At 36.7% G+C, this 22,382-nt stretch overlaps 1 protein-coding gene across 1 annotated transcript in view; it reads left to right on the top strand.

Moving 5' to 3' along the window:
- Positions 1–295: 295 nt before the first annotated feature.
- The window catches only part of LOC139148270 (uncharacterized), a 32,087-nt gene continuing 10,000 nt past the window's right edge, over positions 296–22,382 (top strand). The window contains exons 1-13 of the mRNA XM_070719620.1: positions 296–876; positions 1,389–1,530; positions 4,505–4,624; positions 12,285–12,407; positions 13,324–13,434; positions 13,941–14,087; positions 15,089–15,235; positions 15,708–15,854; positions 16,162–16,263; positions 17,109–17,261; positions 17,633–17,740; positions 20,794–21,097; positions 21,898–21,998. Of these exons, the coding sequence (XP_070575721.1) occupies positions 532–876; positions 1,389–1,530; positions 4,505–4,624; positions 12,285–12,407; positions 13,324–13,434; positions 13,941–14,087; positions 15,089–15,235; positions 15,708–15,854; positions 16,162–16,263; positions 17,109–17,261; positions 17,633–17,740; positions 20,794–21,097; positions 21,898–21,998 (2,050 nt within the window). The 5' untranslated portion in view covers positions 296–531. The remainder of the gene's footprint in view (positions 877–1,388; positions 1,531–4,504; positions 4,625–12,284; positions 12,408–13,323; positions 13,435–13,940; positions 14,088–15,088; positions 15,236–15,707; positions 15,855–16,161; positions 16,264–17,108; positions 17,262–17,632; positions 17,741–20,793; positions 21,098–21,897; positions 21,999–22,382) is intronic.

Below are 22,382 nucleotides of genomic sequence, written 5' to 3'. Positions count from 1 at the left end.
AAGTGGAACTTGACTTTTTGATGATTTTAAGTGGACCCAATGCTTCTGAGAGAACTTGTGACACAAAGTAGTTGCAAGTAGTTTGAGCAAAGAACTTATTTACTTGCAGCGGGTAGTTGAAACTTGTATCGTATTTCCATTGTCACGATGTCACCCGTATGTAATACTGATATTTTAGGTCATTCTGGTTGGTCGAACAAACATAATACGATACGCATCGAATGAAATATATAATTAATGAATCATCTCATACAGCCAGGCGCAACAATGCCATTTGATTATCTAGTTTGATGACATTCAGGCCTCTTCCGAGTTGTCGTAAAGGCATGACTTCTTATTAAGAATTGGTTAGTGACCTAGCGTCGAGCTATTCTATATTATTAAGTCCGTCTTTCAACTGATCCTGTACAAAATGCGGAGCAAAATGGGACGCAAATACAAAGTATAGAATAGTTTGATTGCAACTAAGATTTTTGGCCATAAATTTGGCTCTTTCCATGCCGTTCATCAATTGAGGGACCACGCATTAAGATGCATCGTTCTCCCGACGGTACCATGCTGGTAAACCTTGACGACGAGCCGGCAGCTGTACGACATGTTTCCGATCAGTTCTGGGCGACCAAGTCAAGTGCTAGTGACAGGCACCACCATGATGAGAAGAAAAGTGACGCCAATAAAGCATTGAAGACGCACAGAAAAGTCATCAAGGATTTCATCGGCAGCACAACGGCGCACGGACTGCCGAGAATCTTTGAAGATCGGCATTTTATCCTGACATTGTTCTGGGGCATCATATTTTTCACCGCAATGAGTGTATCCATGTGGCAGGGTTACCGGTTGATAAAGCAGTACTTGCTGAGAGATGTTACTGTTAGGGTAAGGCTAATCCATGAGAATAAATTTTATTGTACTTTTTCCATTAATGTCGTTGAAGAAACTCCAAAAACTTAATTTCTGGTTTCCAATCTGTAAACTTCCCAATAAGTTCAATTGTTACGTCACAGCTTCATTTGAAAGCAAATTTGTACTCGGTCCTAATCGCGCTCATTAAAATTTCTTATTATCATGCTTTCACAATGCCCAGTCATAACTTTCAACTATTCATTGGAAGAGATGTATTTTGAAAGTCGATGAATTTTAGCATGTTAAATGTGCACGTCAGGGTAGTCCCGGAAAGTGCCTAGTGAAAATTTAGGTTGCATTTTGACATAATCGATTGAAAGCGATATTCTAAACACATGTAGCATTGCTTCTTACTCACGAACAAAGCCACAAGAAACACATCACTGCTTTTTCACAAACGATCCTATCTCTACATCCAACGATGTTGCCAAAAATATGTATGCGAAACGTTTATGACCCATCACTTTTATGAATATGTATTTTAGATCGAAGTGGTTACAGCACCGAGTCTGATGTTTCCATCCGTGTCGATATGCAACACAAACAAGCTTCGAAAATCAGCTGTTGCAGATTCACCGCATCGAGAACTTCTCGCCGTCGATACAGAAATAGTCAGGCCATATTTCGGTAAGGTATTGTGAAGGAATCGTTTTTGCTTCTCTGGGCTCTATCGCTGACTCTCCAAGTCTTTTACACACTCTCTGTCTATATCTCTCTTTGTCTCTCTGCCTCTCTCTTTGTATCTCTGTTGCAGACTGTCTGTATGTGTCTGTTTCTACCTCTGTATGTTTGTTCTGACAGATCAGTTTCACACGAGGCGAACAAAGCTAAATCGAGCTCGAAATTAAAATGCCAGCGCTGCCATTTTAATATCATTCTTATGAATACAATTTGTAGCATGCGCTCGAAAATGAAACACTTAATTAAACCTTTACTCAAACTTTTCTCAATGAGATTTTCAAGCATTCTCTTACCAAATCAGTAATAAATACCAGGGGTCACCGTGCAAATTTGGCTCTGGAAAAACAAATTACCTAACAATTACGGATATTTATAGCTCAAAATGGCCACCATCCCCGTGCAACTTTATGAGGGAAAATTGAATTTTCGATTTTGGAAAAATGAGACGGTAAAAGCGTTTCTTACTCCAAGAGCTTAAAAGCGAACCCTACTAGTGGTAGATCAGAGAAGATTGTAAAAGTCTGAGTCCAAATATCTGTCCCCGAGGCGCATTTAACCTCAGACTCAATGTATTATGCGCCAAGTATTTTCCTGTTATTTCGTTGAAGAAACTAAAAAAGACTTATTTTTGGTTCCCTACACGGTCTAAACATCTCAACGAATTAAAGTGTTACGTTACAATTTCATCTGCATGGCATTTGACTTCACGCCATCCTCTTTTCCTCAGTCCACTTGCATTATCTGTAAATAGCGTGATCGCTACAAATAAGAGGCCTATTTGTCATCTGTAAAAGCTGCAAATGGAATATTATTATACTTTATCTTACTGCTAATCGAGTATCTAAGCATTGTGGGTGGCAGGATTCAGCAGTCCTGGCTAGCACCATTCAAAGCATGTGCTTCGGCTTTCTCTTCCTTGGTTACTTTTTTGATATTGCGGTGTTTTCCTACCCCATGGACAACAATTTGGAATTCAAGCCAAAAGGATAGCTCCAAACTTCTGCGAGAGCGCATCTGACTACAAGGGCACATGTTTCTAGATGCTTTCTCATCATAATTTGATGTCAATCTTTCCTATGCTCGGTTGTATTTTGTGCCACACTAAAGATTTGGGTTCTTTCTTAACCTTTATCCCACCAAGCTCATTTTTCACCATCAGGCCGAATTGGTAAATGTCCCATATGATGCATTTTAACAACGAAAATGAATATTTGAAGACCCTTGAGAATGTAAGCATGATGTGCATGCTAAAGCTGCTGTAACAGACCAAGTCAAGTGGGTTAATTCTAGGTTCTAGATGGGAAAGTGATATTGTCTGTAGGATAAGGTTTATAATTGAAAAAATTGTGAAACCCTGTCTTCCTCCGTAACCTTAATCTGCAAATTGATCTGAATTATTTCTCCATTTCACAGTTGAGAAATTAATAACATTTAGGGTCACATGTTTAATTTATCATGAATGTGCACGGGGGCCGCGTAGAAGAAATTTTTAATATGCACATGAAGGGTGGTGTATACTGTGCTTTGTAAGTGCCAGTTAAGACAAATCTCAGATCTCAGCTCCTTGCGAGGAAGTCTATAGGATATGTCTATTTGGAGCCACATTAATAGTTTTAACATCTGTGGCCCTAATAAAATCACAACCGAAAGAAATTTGTCTTTTATATACGATGACACCGGATTTTTATTTTTGGAGGGTGGTTGAAAGTTTCTTCTAGAAACGTTCTAGTCAAAGTTCAATTGTTTCAGTGTCGATGTGCTTATTTCCTTACGTAAACTCAAACCCTCAAGTCTTGAACTTAAAGATGAATTAACATCCCAACATCCCTTATACAATTCTGAGCGAAATGTAAACTGTATGATTTTCCAAGGTCACTCTTACTCAGTGCATGATCTCATTAAATCTTCTAAATTTAAACCCTATTTTATCTTAAAAACAGTTGTTTGTTTTTTGTGCCACATTGTGTCAAAATTTCTACATGCATTGCGCAGATCGCAATAAGCTGTGCGCTGTATTGAGGTTGTGACAGTGTCGAGAAGTAACTCGTTGCAATGGGTGATTGTTATCAAAGTCATAATTAACTCCAGTGACCATGACAGAAAAGGACACGAGGAATACAATTTTTTATGTGAACCAACGAAACTGGAAATTAAAAATTTAAATTTATCGTTTTCATTTTCTGATGAATATTACAATCATCATCAACCATGTGGGCAAGAATTGACATATAATGAATTCGTTTTGCTCTGATGGGCGTTTTAATTACTAGACCCAAGGCAAAAACTGAACAAAGATGCAATTCTGCAACGCAGTATAGTGTATTTGCTTCTCCGAAGCATTACAACCAAACCGGCTGTATTTTCTTATCATTCTTGTAAAAACTATCATAAGTTTACCTTCTCCCTGTAAATAATTCCTGATCGATATACGGTGTGTTCAGTCTTGGTATATCGTCCTTCTGCAATGTGTCTGTACAACAAACAGGAAATTTCAAGCTTACTACGGTTTTAGAAGGCCATCTACAACAACGCGTTTTCGCATGTAGTTTTAAGTGGTTGTACACTCAAGATATCATTTGCAGGATTTAAAAGTCGATGATTTCAAGGGCGTAATGGAAGACTCGCTCTGTCATCAAAGCCTCGGGAAATGCCTTTTTGGTCATTCGTATGTCGCTTTGTCCAACATTATTTCGCCGTAGTTGTTCAGTGGTCCTCTCAGATAGACGTCCGCGTTTATCCTTTTTAAGGTAACACCTGCAAACTCGAGATTGGGCTGAACGCACCTTTTGCCATAATTTTTTATTTTTAAGTGTCATTTGACGATCTAAGGTGTTATTAAAATAACAATAGATCACAGTTACACAAATCAAACCACAGAAATTGAAAGTTCTCATGGTGTTTTCTTTTTTTCCTTTCTCAGCATCCGATTGTCTGGAGGGAGATTTCCGTTGCATGAATTCCGGTTGCATCAAGAGTTATCTGCGATGTGACGGCTATGATAATTGTCGAGATAGAAGTGATGAAATGGGATGTACATACGGTAAGCCATTCCGTCAGATTCGTTTCAATGTGTCAAGAGCACAGGGCACATTTAAAGATAGATTGATGTTCCATATAAATATCCATTCTTATCAGCTGTGTCAAAGCATCAGAATCGTCTCTGTCAAAATTGTTGTACAGCTGTGGATGCATATAACTGCTCCTTTAAATTTACTTGTAGAAGTCAGCTGTTACAACAAATCTTTTCTTTTTTCATCCTCCGAGTATCATGAGTAACGGTCACAAACTAGTGAATTTTCTGCAATACGGGGACTTTTGGCGATATCTCAGTGATAATTCCATTCAAGAGGAAACTGTATGTAATTCTTTAAATTATCAACAAAATGGACAGAAATGAATTTATGTCATCAGACAACGTGTAGTAGGCGAGCGGCAAGTCAACAAAAAGGCCTTATTGTAGGAGTTTAATATACCCACCTCACATATAGCCACATCATACGTAATTTGAAAGCTTATTACCTCTACTATTATGTATATAAATTATGTATATAAAATTAGAAAATTCATTGAAGTACTCTAAACATAGTCTATCGAGTGATACATCAAATGAAAGTTATTTGCATGTTAATAATAAAATTGATATCCAAAGAGATATTTGAAAGTGATTTTACATTTTTCTTATTTATATTAAAAATATTTTCCCCTTTGGATAACGGTAGTTTAAAATTTAACAGCATTATCAATTGGACCACAAACACTATGATATGCAAAGCCTTAGAACTTGCAGGACAAACAGGTTTTTTGGTTGAATGTGTTTTAAAACATACGATCACCTCTTCTTGTTTGCAATATTATCCGATACCAATGTCTGGTTTTTATTGGTCAGAGGCTATTTCTCCGAACAAGCCTTATTTTAGGAGTATAATAAACCCATACACAGCATATGAAAACCTTTTAATGACACTCAACAATACCATCAACTTCTTGTAATGTCGTAACCATGGTAACAGGAATGTACAATATAAATATATTAATATTGATTTTAACATATATGGTAAATTATTTGAACCCTAACATTTTTACATAAAGATATGTTTGGAAAATATCACCAATTACTTTCAAGTACGAACATAAAGAATGATCCACATGACCCACACTTTTATAGTTGTGAAAAAGTTACTCTGTTATCGAAAGAATGTGTCAGCGTAAGCTGCTATCAAAGTAATGGCATGATTCATTATCCATTTAATTCATGGCAATAGTAAATCTAGCAATTCTACAAATTCATCATCCTCTTCTTCACCAGTATTGTCATGAGTAAAAGGGTTGCCACAGTTATCGCTGCCTTGGTAGGAACAAATGTCTGCGCAAGGAAGATTAATTTGACAGCAAATACAATTGGTGACATTTAATAAGAGAAAGCAACTTCACTCAGCGTGCATATCTCATTCGTTTGCGTCTTGTGTATGATATTGTGTACATTGTCAGTGTTTATTATATTTGGCTGTTTTGTGTAAAGTGTTGATTTGCCATGGCGAGACGTACCCTAATCTACGTGTGCTGCCCTAAACCCGCACTGGAGTGGAAAGACTAATGTGAAACGGCGATCCTTTGATGTTTCCTTTCGAGGACAGATTTTTCTTCGTCAATTGCTTAACATTCATTTATTATTATTTATTATTAGACTTTATTTAAACTCGATAAACTGTTGAGCCGAAGGCTCTTCTAACACAGTGTCGAGATGCAAGAAATATACAATATGTACATTAAAAATATAAAAAACTGAACAGAGAAAAACAAAACATTAAGACAGCAAGAAACAGACGACAAAATATAAAAAACGCCAAAAATGGCTTAAAAATTACATTTTGCCCAAAAGATGAGACTTACATTTCGTTTTAAAGAGTGAAGAGTAGAGCAAAATTTGACATCTGCTGGTAAACTATTCCATATTTTTACACCGCTATACGTAAAACTCCTCTTAAAAATTTGAGTTCTGTGTCTTGGAATATACAAGTCATTTCTGTCTACAGATCTTGTACTACGACTGTGGACGTTCTGGACACTTCTAAAAACATTCAAATATTTAGGAGCCAAATTATTTTGGACTTTGTACATCAAGACTGATTCATTAAAAACAATCCTTTCTCTAAATGGTAACCAGTTTAAAACGTCGAATAAATTACGACTAGGAGTGCTAAAATCTGAGTCTAAAAGTACTCTGGCTACAGCTTTCTGTAGTCTTTCAACACGAAGTAAAAGTTTGTTGGAACAATGACCCCATATGTTAGAACAATAGTCAAAATGGGGTAATATAAAACAATTGTAAAATATCATCTTAGCTCTCTGAGTTAAAAAGGGACGAATACGTTTCAGATGCAGCAATTTAAAGGCTACCTTACTACAAACTGAATATACTTGCTTTTCCTAATTTAGGGTGTCGTCAATGGTTACACCCAACAATATTTCATGGGTTACACAATCGAGCTGATCATTGCCACACATAACATTGATGTGATTTTTCGTTCTGGCTTTTTCTGCGTTGTACCAATGACAATAACCTTAGTTTCCTGTGAATTAACACACATGCTATTTTGATCGCACCAGCGTGTGATCAGATTCATATCTCTGCTCAGCTTGGTTTCAATTTCGTTGATTTTGGGACTGATCACCTGAGCTGCTGTGTCATCAGCATACATATACATATCAGAATTTTCAGAAGCCAGAGGGAGGTCATTTATAAAAAGTAGGAACAACAGGGGCCCTAAAATAGATCCCTACGGTACACCTGTACTGACAGGAAGAGAATCACTCAGGGTTCCATTAAAGGACACCAACTGAGCTCTGTTTGCGAGGTATGAAGTGAAAAAGCCCATTGTCTGCTCTGAACAATCATAAAGTCTGAGTTTCTTAAGTAAAGTACCATGATGAACTAGGTCAAAGGCTTTTCTAAAATCAACGAGTAAAACCCCTATTAGATTTCCACTATCGATTGCCTGATACCATGAGTTGGTAATGTTAGTCAAAGCTGTTTGACAAGAGTGAAACGTACGAAAACCGGATTGTTTATCTGACAGTATATTGTGAAATGAAAGAAAATTGTAAAAATGACTATGTACATGTCTTTCTAACAATTTTGACAGAACAGGAAGGACTGAAATAGGTCTGTAGTTTGAGATGTTATCTTTGATACCCTTTTTTAACAGAGGAGTTACTTTAGCGGACTTCCATTGACTTGGAAAAGTACTTGTTGTGATTACATAATTAAAAAGAGCTGTGAGACTCGGTGTGATTTGACCTGCGCCAATTTTCAAAAATCTTGAACTGATGCCGTCTAAACCAGTGGATTTGTTACAATTTAAATTCATAAGATATTTCAAAATGTCTGAATCTTTTAGCAATGGTATATTGAATTTTGCATCATCCGGAAGGTGTTTTGTTATAAAATTTGTCAATTTGTTGAGAAGGTCATCGTTGTTGTTTGCTTGTTTTATGTATTCTGAAGCTACATTTGTGAAAAAGTTGTTAAAAGTGTCAGCAATGTCTTTATTGTCAGAAATTTCATTACCTTCTCTGATAAGAAATGTAGGATTCTGTGATTGTGAGCGTGGAACGAGATGTTTGAAAACTTTCCAAAAATCGTTTGAGCAATTATTCAACATACTATTGTAAAAATCACGTTTAGCTGCCCTGATTAAACCTGTGACTTTATTTCTCCATTCCTTGTGTAATTCAAATGATTTATTTTGTTTGTGATTATCTCTAATCTTGATTGAGAGTTCAATATCCTCATTCCACCATTCTGGAATTTTTGGATATTTTACACGTTTTTCTTTGATTGGTGCATGTTTGTTCACAACACCTAAAAATGACTTATTCCATGTGTCTAACATATCAGTGATATTATCAGAACTGCTGACAATTGACCATGGAACTTGGGTCGGTGAAACATGTGGACTGATTGACTGATTGCATGTTTTACCATTTGTTCCACTGAAGGTCAGTTTGTTCTTCAAGTAGGGTTGCTAGAATGTCTATGGTTCGGTCTGGTTGTGTTTATGTACGCCCATGTAAATGGGAGTTCAAGCTATTGTAGGTTTCGTGAAGTTTAGCATATATAAGTGTAACGCTTATATTTCTATTTCTTTTGTATGCGATTAGGCTGCGTTAACAAATAACGGTGGAGGTGGAGAAATTCAGGGTAGATTTGATTTTTTTTTGGGGGGGGGGAATGAGGGGGACTTAAAGGTTTGCTCTGCCTGTGGAGGGAAACTGAAAATGTTTTGGTTCGTTTTTGCTTTTTCCAATTCCAAAGTTTGATAAATTCAATGATAATTCATTCAATGAAATTGAATAACATTTGAATGGCATCTAATTTTCCTTTAGTAAGTAATAAGTTACAAGATTTAAAGCCATTTAGTTGCATTTCATCGCTTTTATCTCGGAAAAAACCCTTAAAATGTATACATTTCGAAAACCAAATAAGCAGGCCTAGTAACGGGGCAGAAGCTACAACTTTTGACACTTTCTTCAATATTTCTATGAAATATATCAGATACAGTTTCTTGCTGTGTCCGTGCAGCATGCTGAAACGCACAATATTCAGTTTGTCGACAAAAACATGTGCATATAAATATTGGTGTTAATTGAATTAGAGTCCACACTAAAACTCATTGGTCAATGATGTAAATGCACAGTACACATATACAGCCTGAATACTGGACAGTTCAACATGCTGTAAGATATAGAACAAGAAGCAGTTGTGCGAACTGAAAAAAAGATTGTCAAAATACAAAGTTGATACAGCTACCGCCCTGCTACTGCCTACTTGTAGTGTCACTCTCACTGCATACCAGAAGTGACAGAGATACTGTAGCTTTGACTTTGAAGTAGGTGAAGAAGAGTTCGGGTCATACGATGCTCATGACAGTGAAACACACTTGTACACTAGATATCAGGTCAGAAAACAACACATAGAAGACCAGGAGACTTGACAGTCATCAGAAATTTTTGAATTCTGGCATATTAGAATAATCAAATATTAAAGAAAAATGATTGGGTCACCGTGCTTAATTTTCAAAATTTTCACATCCTAATCTTACAATTTTCTCATCTTAAGTAAAATTTTAAACAGTAAAGAAATGAAAAAATGTGGGACTGAATGGAATATTGATTTTATTCCCAAAATTTTAAAGATTAAAATGTTTAGGGCCTATTTGATGAAATATTTTAACCTTCCAGTTTTGTGCATAATGTTAATGTTTCGCCTTTAACAAGGTCCTTGAATGTTGCTGTTGGTGCCATGAGTTTCTGTGTAAGAACTGGAATGCATCAGTTGGTTTTGTATGTATTCTGATGTCAAGAATGTTCTCTTTGTTCCCTTGATGACCTTTATAGTTCTAAATATATGGTTTCTAGAGAAGAGCTTTCGAATGGCGCACTGGCCGGAACTAGGTTGTTTCAGTGTTTCGTATAAAATCTGTTGTATCTTTGATGTACGTTTGTTGTTTCTTCACGATTTGTTTGAGAAAACAGTCAATGAATTGTTACTCGATAGTTTAAAAGTATGTTTCGAGTACTTTACAATGGATTTTTAATTTTTATATCGGATTTATGCAAATTGGGTACCCGTGTGAATTATGCAAATGAGAGGGGACTATTGTCTTACTTGGCAGCTCCACAACGTTAATTTTCTTTAAGAAGAGATAATAAGCTTTCAAATGATGTATGATGTGGCTGTATGATGTGGCCGTATGTTTACAAATTTTTAGAATACCGTTATTCAAAAGGGGAAAATATTGTTTCAAATATAAACATGAAAATTGTTTAGTAAAATCACTCTTAATATCTCATTGGATATCAAGTTTGTGTTACACATGTAAATACCTTTCATTTGATGACCACTCGACAGTTTAAAAGTATGTTAAGAGTACTTAAATGAATTTTCTAATTTTATATCGGATTTATGCAAATTGGGTGCCCGTGTGAATTATGCAAATTTGGGCCTATGGCCCAACTTGGCAGCTCCACATCGTCAATTTTCTTGAAATAAAGATCATAAGCTTTCAAATGACGTATGTTGTGACTATATGATGTGGCTGGATGTTTACACATTTTGAAAATACCGTTATTTCAAAGGGAAAAATATTGTTTTCTATATCAATTTTGTCTTTAACATGCAAATACCTTCCATTTGATTTATCATTCGATAGTTAAAAAGTATGTTTAGAGTATTTAACAATGAATTTTTCTAATTTTATATCGCATTTATGCTAATTGGTTACCCATGTGAATTATGCAAATTACGGGATTATGGTCCTATTTGGCAGCTCCTTATTGTCAATTTCGTGAAGTAAAGATAACAAGCTTTCAAATGATGTATGATTTGGCTGTATATGAGGTGGGTACATTAGTGTAAAAAATAGGTGAGTCTGCCGCTCGCCTAAAGTAATTTCAATTGCTACATAAGGAAATTAGTAATGGTATAAAATGCGTAACAATCCTGTTACTGTCATGCCATAGTTCGGAAACATTTACAATTTAATAGCACTGTCTACCAGCCATGAATCTGCTAACCCATCGGTCATTTCGACACTAATTATATAGCAAGAGGCATTCAGCTACAAAACGTTATCATGGAACACTCTCCAATACATTTTATAGTCCTTCACCTTTTCCTAGACAACGAAGATTACTTTGCGAAACGATAAGTCACGCGAGGTTGTAACCAAGAGCAATCAATGGTTAGGTGATGATCTCATTTTCGGCAATAAATTATACACTAATTTTACCTTCAGGTGTCTATATCGCGCAATACTGTCCATTGTTGAAATCTATACGTGCTTCAGGTCAACTTTAAATTTAATATTTTCTTATATACACCCATAGCAACAACAAACACATACACTAACAAAAAGGTCCCACCGCTCACACAGTCGACTCAGTCCACTTTAATATTCTGTTCAGGTATCGTTAGCTTCAGTATCAAAGTTAAAGCGGCGACAGAAAGGTAAAATGTTCCCCGGGGACGGTGTTGGAGTAACTCAAAATTATAACTACTTCTCCCGTCTGCTGCCAGTATTGAGTCATTACAAAGCCTGCGGAGACAATGAAATTTCCGCTGTCTTGTTTTGTGAAAATCGAAAACAGTTTACCTCGAACAGTTAACTCAGGATCCGGCGGCCCTTTTAAATATCAGATATCGGTAAATTTTAGATAATTTGTTTCTTTTATTCCAAACTTCGCATGGTTCATTCTTTTCATTAATGGTTATAAAAAGGTGGCATAATGTTTTAGGAAAATTTGAGCAAAGATTGGCTGTTAAAAACATTGTTTCCAGGTGCGTGAAAGCTTTATGCCTCATGTGTTAACTTAGACTGTGAAATACAAGTAAGAGAAAATCTCAATTTAAAATAACAGTTTTTAGTTTGATTAACTCAATAGGCTTTGTTTATTTATCCGATTTTGATGAAATTTGTCAAAGTTGCTCTGTTACGCAGACTTCATACGTGTAGTTTTCTGGTCATCATGACAACATAATCTAACTCTTGCTCTTATCAAAGTCTTTTGCATAAAACTGAGAACCGTAATGGTGAGAAATTGTTTGAAATTACTTTGTTGTACGACATAAGTCAACTTAGTCCATACAAGTCCATATGCTGTGATGTTATCTAAGTATAAAATATTGCCAACACTGACAGGCAACTGCAGCAATGGTAAGATGAAATGTATGAGCGGCAGTGATATGGGTGTGTGCATAGATTTGGAGTATAGATGCGATCGAGTTGTGGATTGCTACGACGGTGAAGATGAAAATCAGTGCGGTGAGTATAGTAAACCTGGTATTTTCGAAATCCAACTGAACTTGTGAAAATTAAGATTCGCTGCTTACAGCTTTGGCCTTTTCCCAAATCGTAGAATGCGCTTCGGGTCAGTTTTTCGTACCCTCAATTTCCAAAGCTTTGATTGATTTCTTCTCAGTTGGACTCATTTGAAGCCTGAATGACGTTTTTACAGACTTCTCTCCGTGAAAGTCGAATATTCTCTTCTCCTACGATGATCCCTGATTATTAATCTTATTATGAAAGAGACTTGTTTAAGGCTTCCTGTGGAAGAGTTGTAGCAAAAGGTGAAACGTTCTGTTTCTGACATGTGTCGTGTATTACCTCATGCTGTAATCCTCAACGAGGGAAATTTCTTTTCATCGTTACCCTTATAGGATTCACATTATCGACAGTCGCTGATGGGTTGTATCTACTGTCAACGAATAAATGAATGTCTATATTTGTATTTGTAACATATACAAGGTATTACTGCTCAAAACGCAGAGACCAGTGCTTTGTGGCAACATTCCGTGTTACGTCATGCTAACGCAAACATACTTAGAAAGATAAAAAATACTGAAGTAACTAAAATTTAGTTTAAAACAATTGTCCTGATGGTGTCTAGGGTTCTACAAAGTTGTTCGCCAATAGAATCAAAATGGACCTTTTCGGTTGATTTTAAAGCACTGGAATATAATCGGAACCCAAAAGTTGGGTTTAAGCATATCATTCTGCAGTATTGTTTGCAGGTGTCATACATTTGACTCATAGAAGCACACAGAAAGACATTGGAGCAGAAGATCTCATTATTAGGATCACAAGATCGTCACTAAGGTATAAGGATTGAGCGTGAATTTACCGCTAGTGCCGTTATTAAAAAAATAATGTCTCATCATTGTTTTTATTAACATTTCAGTGTGCAAAGACAAGAAGGAATTTCAGTGTACAACAAGTGGTCGCTGTGTTGACATCAGTGATTTGTGCGATGGCAATTATGATTGTCCTGATAGTAGTGACGAGATGAATTGTAAGTCAGCGCAATACTCTTGCTGACACATACTCCCAAAGATTTTTTATTGCCTCTGCCCCACCGAAAGAGCTCTTATACATTCTTGCTCAGTTCTGAGTGATAAACAGTTATATATATATATATATATATATATATATATATATATATATATATATATATATATATATATATATATATATATATATATATATATGTATGTATGTATAAGTGTATCCCTGAGTTAAGCAAAAATCTCTACTTGAATCTCAATAAATTCCCTAGTGGCAGAAACGTTTAAAAACCAACTTGATTTCGTTATATTTCATTACGTCTAAAAACTAGTCAAGTTTTTTTTTCTCTGTGGGTGAGGAACTCGTTTATCTACATAGCTTACAGGGAACCCCATAAATACAGCAGCAAGACATGATCATCAAATCCAAACAATGTAGGACATGGCACTTCATAGATTAACCTGGTGAGATGGTATAAACTGCAAATAAATCGGCACGTGTAATTCATTCCAGGCAATGACTCTGGGATGTACTGCGCTGAGGATTACTTCAAGTGTGATAATGATAGGAACTGCATCCCACCGTCTTGGAAGTGTGATGGAGCAAATGATTGCTTTGACCAGACTGACGAGCACGACTGTGGCACGGTTGTTCCTGGTGGTAAGAGTGCAGACTTTTAGCTATGGATGGAAACAGTGCCCAGAGTGTTGTTTGCTATTAACACGATTGGAACTAATTTGGGAGAATTGATCTTCATATTCAAATTTCTCAAGAGTGTTATAATTTAGATGCCCTACAATTGAATGTTGCAATATTTCTAATTACTTATAAACACTAGTGTGTAACGTAAAAATAAAAGCAGATTAGCTTACATATCCAGATTAAACAGACATTACTTTATTATCCAATTATCCTAAATTTGTTCCAATTGTGTCTGTTGTGTTTTTGTCGATTATGTTTTGTTGTCCAGCGCCTTACAAGGACTGTAACGAACACCACAATGAAAGCCCATGTAAAATTTGTCAGACATCGTCCATGTCACTTACTGCGGCGGTGTGTGAGACTGTATGTCCACATTCGATATTGACGCGATTTGATTGCAGCAATCTTCAATGTTTAAAAGTAAAAATGTCATTTGATGGCAGGTTGTCTTTCAAAGTGTAAGTGACGAAGTAATACGTATATTTAGGTGTTTTTTCACTTCATCCTTCTATTGACGAATGCCCATACAATGTTTAACATTATGAATATTTCAGTTTCCGGAAAAGTACGTTAGCATATCGACCATACCACGTCTAGTCGACCATAGCTGATGGTGGTCATCGCAAGTAATGAACACCAACTTCACTTCTGAGAATTTCTCTACTTAATTTGAACATTTATTGGTAAACATAATACTTTCATATTTATAATCAATCGGACTTTAAAGGCATTTTCAGTACCCGCTCTGTATAGCCTTGAGCTGTAGCTTGTCATTTTACTTCGGAAAGTAGGAATCAATCATCAAATTTAATTTTTATGAAGTCATTGGCAGCTGCCTTACATTAGCCTGAAAAGAAGCTCGTGCATCAACGTACTGTTTTCCTCCGTCCACTTTACAGCAACTATCCTCAGATAATGCACCACTTCTTCACCTGGTCTTTTGTTCATTCCTTCCATAGATACAGGAGGAGCACAAGGTTGCTCAAGCAGTGAATACCTATGTGATGCGATTCGACTGTGCATTCCCGTGGCGTGGATGTGCGACGGGGAAGAAGATTGTGCGACGGGTTCTGATGAAAGTTCATGTGATGGCGGTTGGGGTTCCTGTGAGTAAACTTGAAGCTGGTCATTTCAATGTTATACACGTTACAAAAATAGACAAAATAGGACATGTAACTGTGGACTAAGTGAAAAAATCTTGACAACAGAATCTATCTATTTTACTGTGTACATAGCATGTACATTGTAACGAAGACATGGCGTGCAGTTAGAAAATTACAGAGACAGACAATACCCTCCCTGCTGTCTATACATAACTTTTTATTGCTGATGTTGCGCCCTCACACGACTTTATAGATCAACTACATTCTGCACCAGCGTCTTCGAGTTAATGATACAATCTGTACAATCTGAGCTGAGAGAGAGGGGGAGGGGGAGAGGGAGAGAGAGAGAGTTTCAGTAACTGCTACTGTTGTATTCATTTCAGTGGGTAAAATGCGCTCACAACACTGGATTTTCACAGATTGAATTTTGCATTATTGCTCGCTTTCTCCACTTTTTCTCTTCCGGTCCAAACAGTTTGTGCAACGGGTGAGTTTGAATGCGATTTCTTGGATTGCTACTCCAACTCGATTATTTGTGATGGTGAAGTGCAATGCGATGACGGTACAGACGAAGACAGTGCAATCTGTGGCAAGTATGACGACACTGGAACTAGCCCGGGTGGTAAGTTGTCAAATGTATACATTTCTAGCAGTCTTTCAAAACGACAGCATAGTTGTATGATATTAAAGCTTACCTTTAACACCCTTAGGAAAATTTATTGGTACGTTTTACTGTCTTTGTGTGAGCACACAAAAGTAAGATATGCTCAACGTTCCTGAGATGCCAAAAATATCCTGTCGTAGATTTTTCAGTCGGGTAGTTCATAGTGATTTTCAACAATCATAAATCGTGTAATCTGACTCTGACATAAACGTTAAAAGCTATTCTTAATTGTTTCAAAATGTTTGTCTGTATGAATCCTTTTTAGATTCAGATGTGTTTATATGTGATGACGGTATGATTTATCCCTTGAGTTATCAATGTGACGGTTTTCCCGATTGCCTATTCAGTGAAGACGAAAACTGTGAAGGTAGGATCGGTAATAATGCGAACGTTTGAACAAATCACAACGAAAGAAAAAGGCAAAGTCTGGACCAGTTAATTTGTTGACGCACATTCTTGTTGTCCATACTTCTTTCTTTGTAACCTTTTTCTCTGTTATGTATTCTGTTGTGTATTTTGTCCACTATGTCCGTGTTTTACTTAATATCTGAGGGACTTAATGATACAGTTCAAGGTCACTTATGCCTTCCAACGTGACGAATGGTTACTTGGTTAGTTTCACGTGTGTAACCATGGTAACCGGTTACTTGGGTAAACGAACAGAGATAACCTTGCATAAAAGTTATTCCATCATGAGTAGATTTCTTCAATGCAGATCTCTTATTGACATTTTGTATACGAGCAGCCATACTGAAAGATCCGTCGTTCGAGGGCGTTCTCTACGCTCTCCCCTCTTTAGGGGAGGGGGAGCCAAGAGAGCGTCCTCGGGTGACGGATCTTTCAGTCTAACAACCAGCATAAAGGAATTTGAAAAAAGTCTAAATTAGTGTGACCATGGATAAAATACAGCAATATGTGTTAAAAACTTACAATAAATTCGCATTCGATACGACAGTGTTGGCTTCTTTTTCATGAAGCGTGATATTTGATAGCATCTGCACCAGCCATGTACTGGTAGTTTAAACAGTGTACATGCTAAACGTCCTAAACTTTTGTGGAGGTGATATTTTATCTTGTACTTTCAGGATTAGTCATTCAAAACCTTTTATGGTCAATTCATGTCTTGATCGGGCCTCTCCCTTTCAAAATATTGAACACTCCGTAAATAAGACTGAATCGGTAGCAACGTGTGCTTCATTCTCGCATCAACAGGAACAGACCATTTTACTTGCGAAGATGATCCTTGGTCCATGTTTCCTGCAGTAAAATGTGATGGCATGGCTGACTGTTTAGATGGCTCTGATGAGATCGGATGTGATGACACTACAGACATTCTGTTATCCTACCCAGAAATAACGACCGAAGGTAATAACTTTATCTCTGTGTTAGTTTTTATTGGGGAGGGGGTATCAACAGTTTTCCAAAAAATCCGGTAAAGGAGCTTTCCGACTAAAGAAAAAAAATCCTTGTGCGAAGTTCGGCATCATGTTTAATCACGTAGAATTCCTCGACCTTTTCGTGAAAATAGAACAATAAATATATTTTCTATAAAAAAAGACTTTCTGATGGGTCTTTTGGCTTGTGTGAAATTGAAAAGTACTCGCGTGATTGTTTTGAGTTGTGTCATTCCTTTAATTTGGCAGCAAAACTTATACATTTACATTTTATACATTGAATATTTTGACAATACTGTTTCGTTACATGAATTTTTTGCTTTGAACACAATCTGTTCCCAGCTCCAACCTTTTTGTGTTCTGCGGATAAAGTTGAATTAGAATGGTCTCAGCGTTGTAATAAAGTCGTGGATTGCGTTGATGCCAGTGATGAAATTGACTGCCCAAGAGGTAAGGATGTATTTTGGGAGAGACGGCAAGCCGCCAAGGACTTGCCAAAAATGACGGACTACGTAGAATAGACGGTAATTAATCTGAAGAAATATGTGGTACGGAGATTGTCAATACTCTAGCAATAGCTGTAAATATTTCTGAGCTATAAAATAATGTATTCAAGCTAAAACTAAAGATAAGTATTAGGATGAACCGTATTTGAACAGATTTTATGTGTGCCTTCTTTTTCTGAGATATCCGACAAATCAATTAAAATTGCTCATTTAGTAATTTTCATGGACAAAGATTACCGTTATCGGATCTAATAATATTGCAGAAGATGATGAACAAACACATTCACTGCATGACTTGGGTAAAAGGCGTTCAACAAACAGCACAAATTTTGCTCTGAGCTCAACAATATACCTACCTTTGCATGCTTAGTGATGTGGGGAGTGAAGAAGCAGGTTCTTTGATGGCAGTCACGAGTCTCGGACACCAGCAGTAGAAGTAAAGCATATAAAACACTGGACGTTTTATTATGGGGGCCCGTTCTGGTCAAAATTATGTTTTATAAATTTTAGGATGTTAGAATTAATTTTATGTAGACTGGAATTAATTTACTAGCACCTCGAATCAATTGTATCTTTCTTTTAATTAATTTTTATATGCTTTAATTAATTTTGTGTAGTCATACCGAATAATTTTATGTGTTCCAATTAATTATTTTGCTTATCTTTGCTGTAATTAATTTCATGTAGACTAGAATTAATTTTGCTAACATTTCAAATTATTATATGTTTTTATGTGCCGGAATTAATTTTATGTAGTCTAGATTTAATATATTAATTCCTTCAATTAATTTTGGGTTCAAAATGTTTTCACGTGCTGCAAGTTGAATGTGTGCTAGAATTAATTTCTACCAGTGTCTTGAATTAATTTTGTGTTCGGTCTAAGTAATTATCTGTGTGTACGCTCGAATTAATGATATGTGTTCGCTCGAATTAATTTTATGTGTTCGCTCGAATTAATTTTATGTGTTTGCTCGAATTAATTATATGTGTTTGCTCGAATTATTTTCGGCCGATCCCACAGTCCTTTGCGCACGCTTTCTTAATCAATATGGCGGCTCCCGACCGGAGTGGTTTATCAGGCGTTCGAACCGTGATCTGTAAAATGGAAATCATACAATAAAGTGATCACAAAAACTTTTGTAGTGTCTCCTGTCTGAGGGATCGTGTATGTGATTGCCCATAGAGCGAAGCCTGACCAATTTTGTGTTTACGTCAGACGTGAACCTTCACCCTTTCTATCGGGCTTTGCCAATCATCGTGTACTGAAGTGTCGTGCAGTGTACCGTAAGCGTACGCAGCAATCGAAAATGAAATCTGCCGAACAGATATCTACGAATATGAAAACCAATAAAGAACTTATAATAACAATGACCACCAGGAAATGTCTCCAAGCTTGAATACTGTCAAATGTCCCTAATTACAAATATAGCATTCGGCAGTTTCACCTCTAGCGCTTACACTGTCGCTACGCGAAGCCGGCCTGTATACCGGAGGAGAAAACAGGCCGGCTTCGCGTATAGCGACAGTTTCTCTGTGTCTATCTGTATATAGGCCTATATACAGATAGGGGTGACTGCCGAATGCTATATTTATAATTAGGGACATTTGACAGTAATCAAGCTTGGAGACATTTCCTGGTGGTCATTGTTAAGTTCTTTATTGGTTTTCATATTCGTAGATATCTGTTCAGCAGATTTCATTTTCGCCTTGAATGCTGCGTACGCTTACAGTACAATGCACTACACTACAGTACATGATGATTGGCAAAGCCCGATAGAAAGGGTGAAAACACAAAATTGGTTGGGCTTGGCTCTATGGGCAATCACATACAAGATCCCTCAGACAGGAGACACCACAAAAGTTTTTGTGATCAGTTTATTGATATCCATTTTTACAGATCACGGTTCGAGAGCGCGCCTGAATAATACCACTCCGGGTCAGGAGCCGCCATATTGATTTAAGAAAGTGTGCGCAAAGGACTGTGGGATCGGCCGAAAATAATTCGAGCAAACACATATAATTAATTCGAGCAAACACATAAAATTAATTCGAGCGAACACATATAATTAATTCGAGCGTACACACAGATAATTACTTAGACCGAACACAAAATTAATTCAAGACACTGGTAGAAATTAATTCTAGCAAACATTCAACTTGCAGCACGTGAAAACATTTTGAACCCAAAATTAATTGAAGGAATTAATATATTAAATCTAGACTACATAAAATTAATTCCGGCACATAAAATAAATAATTTGAAATGTTAGCAAAATTAATTCTAGACTACATAAAATTAATTACAGCAAAGATAAGCAGAAATAATTAATTGGAACACATAAAATTAATTCGGTATGACTACACAATATTAATTAAAGCATATAAAAATTAATTAAAAGAAAGATACAATTAATTCCAGGTGCTAGTAAATTAATTCCAATCTACATAAAATTAATTCTAACATACTAAAATTAATAAAACATAATTTTGACCAGAACGGGCCCTCATATTTTATTGCATAGAAAACGACAAACAACACTGGTACTCTGAACTCTCCAAAGTAAAGATTGAATTCCTAAAACTTACAGTGCTCGTTAGGCGGGAAAATTGTAGCCAAAACAATATGAGAAAATTGCTACAAAGATTACAGCGTCACTCTGATTGGTCCTAAAGTAACTACGTAATGTAACCCGATTGGTCCATTTCACACAACTGTGATTGGTCCGCTCCAGGATCCGCAGTTTGCGTCAAGCTCGACATGTATTGTCAATGCACATATTGCATACAGAATATAAAGAGTCACGATAAGTGAAACAGCGAACAACGTAACCTTTCATCGATAAAATCTCATTCACGATCTGTAAATGTTTGGTCAAAGTTGCCATATACTGGAATAACTTCGCACATACAGTTGATCAGGTTAGAGAGGATAATGAAATTTAGAGTCCCTCAAAATGCCGATCTTGTCTCACCGCCACCGTTTTTACTTTTTTCAAGGACGAAATGCCAGTTATACACCAGACCCGCAAAAGTTGTTGGAGAGATTTTCACATTTGTCAGGCGACATTTCTCTGTTCGAAGATTTTGTTGAAAACTACTACGACGACCACCTGTTCGGGAGAGTTCTCAGCGAAGACCCTCCAGATTGGTATGGTTTCATCGCTTACAGCAAAACCGCTGATTACAGCGACCTGGAAGGAGTTCTTAAACTCAAGCAGGAGGAAGTCGAGACACTCGGTCATCAGATAGAAGACTTCATCCTTGAATGTCAGTTTGATGGTAACGAATGTGATTTACAAAGGTAACAAGTTGTTAGCGCTCTATAGCTGCGTGATTGTGAGGTACATGGTGTGTGTGTTGCCTCGTAGATAGTTTTTCGGACACTCTATTTTTTCAATAATTCGCTCGTCCAATTTTAGAATGGACTCATTGCAAAGACTGTGGAAAAATAACCTTTCACCCTTATGCTTTTGTAACATTCGCAAATGTGATTACCCCTTCATAGTCAACAGGGGCATTTAGAATTTCACTTACCCAAAACTTTGCGCGTTGATCCTTGATTTATTTTTCTTGATTATGAAAGTATCTACAACCTTTCTTCAACAAATCATTAGTAAGGCCAAAAAAAAGAAATGTTTCTGGTCAGGCCTTTCTTTAAAAAAATGGTGCGGCGACGCGCATTTTATTTTTTTTTATTTTTTATTTTTTTCCCTCAAGGGAGGGAGGAGGGTCAGTTTTATAGTTTTATCAATATAGTCACATATATACTGTTCATGCAGTCACTGATCATGCCCCCCAAAGAATTTTCTCTTTCTCTTCAGCCATTTTGGTTTGGTGTCAGCTACAGCCGCCGGCCACAAATAGAAAAAAAAAGGTGACGCGCTGTTGTTCAAGTGACGCGCGCGCTGACCAGAAGCATTTCTTTTTCTTTTTTTGGCTTAAATGGAAGATTTTTGGTTTCAAATCGCAAATTACTTCGGCATTTTTGATGATTTATAGTATGGAGTAAACGTTAGTATATATGACTTTATCTCTCACCCTATGGGCCTCATCGTTGCCTATTATCCATTTATCGTTAGCATATCTCATTTCTCAAAATAGGGATTTCCGTGTTTACCAGGATGAAAAGTATGGAAACTGCTTTCAATTCAACTACGCTGACACAGAAAAACTTGTAACCACGAAAGCAGGTGTCAATTACGGTAAGGAAACGTCCAACTATTTTAACTCTAATCGTATAACTAGTTTGCTCAGAATGAGAAATGCTACTCCGCCAGGGTATTATAACAAGAAACGTATTCACATGACAGCTTATTTGTATCACAAATTCCAAGTCTTCATATGATTTTGTCGTACGTCACCTACTGAGATACTGAAAAAATTGGATGTATAGACTTTATGGACGTGACATGGCAATATTGACTGAAGGGTAAACAAAACCAGGAGCGATGTGTGATTGGTTCAGCTCACGTGGTGAATTTATCTCCGATATCTTAGACACATGTCACCCTTCAACACCACTTCCGCTTAAAATTGTAACTAACCCTTTAAAATACTTGCCCCCAGTAGTTTTCTTGTCAGACGCG

This window comes from Ptychodera flava, chromosome 13 (assembly GCF_041260155.1).
Source record: "Ptychodera flava strain L36383 chromosome 13, AS_Pfla_20210202, whole genome shotgun sequence".
Taxonomy (NCBI): Eukaryota; Metazoa; Hemichordata; class Enteropneusta; family Ptychoderidae; genus Ptychodera; species Ptychodera flava.
The sequence above is the reverse complement of the archived record's forward strand: the minus strand, read 5'-3'. Positions and strand labels throughout refer to the sequence as shown.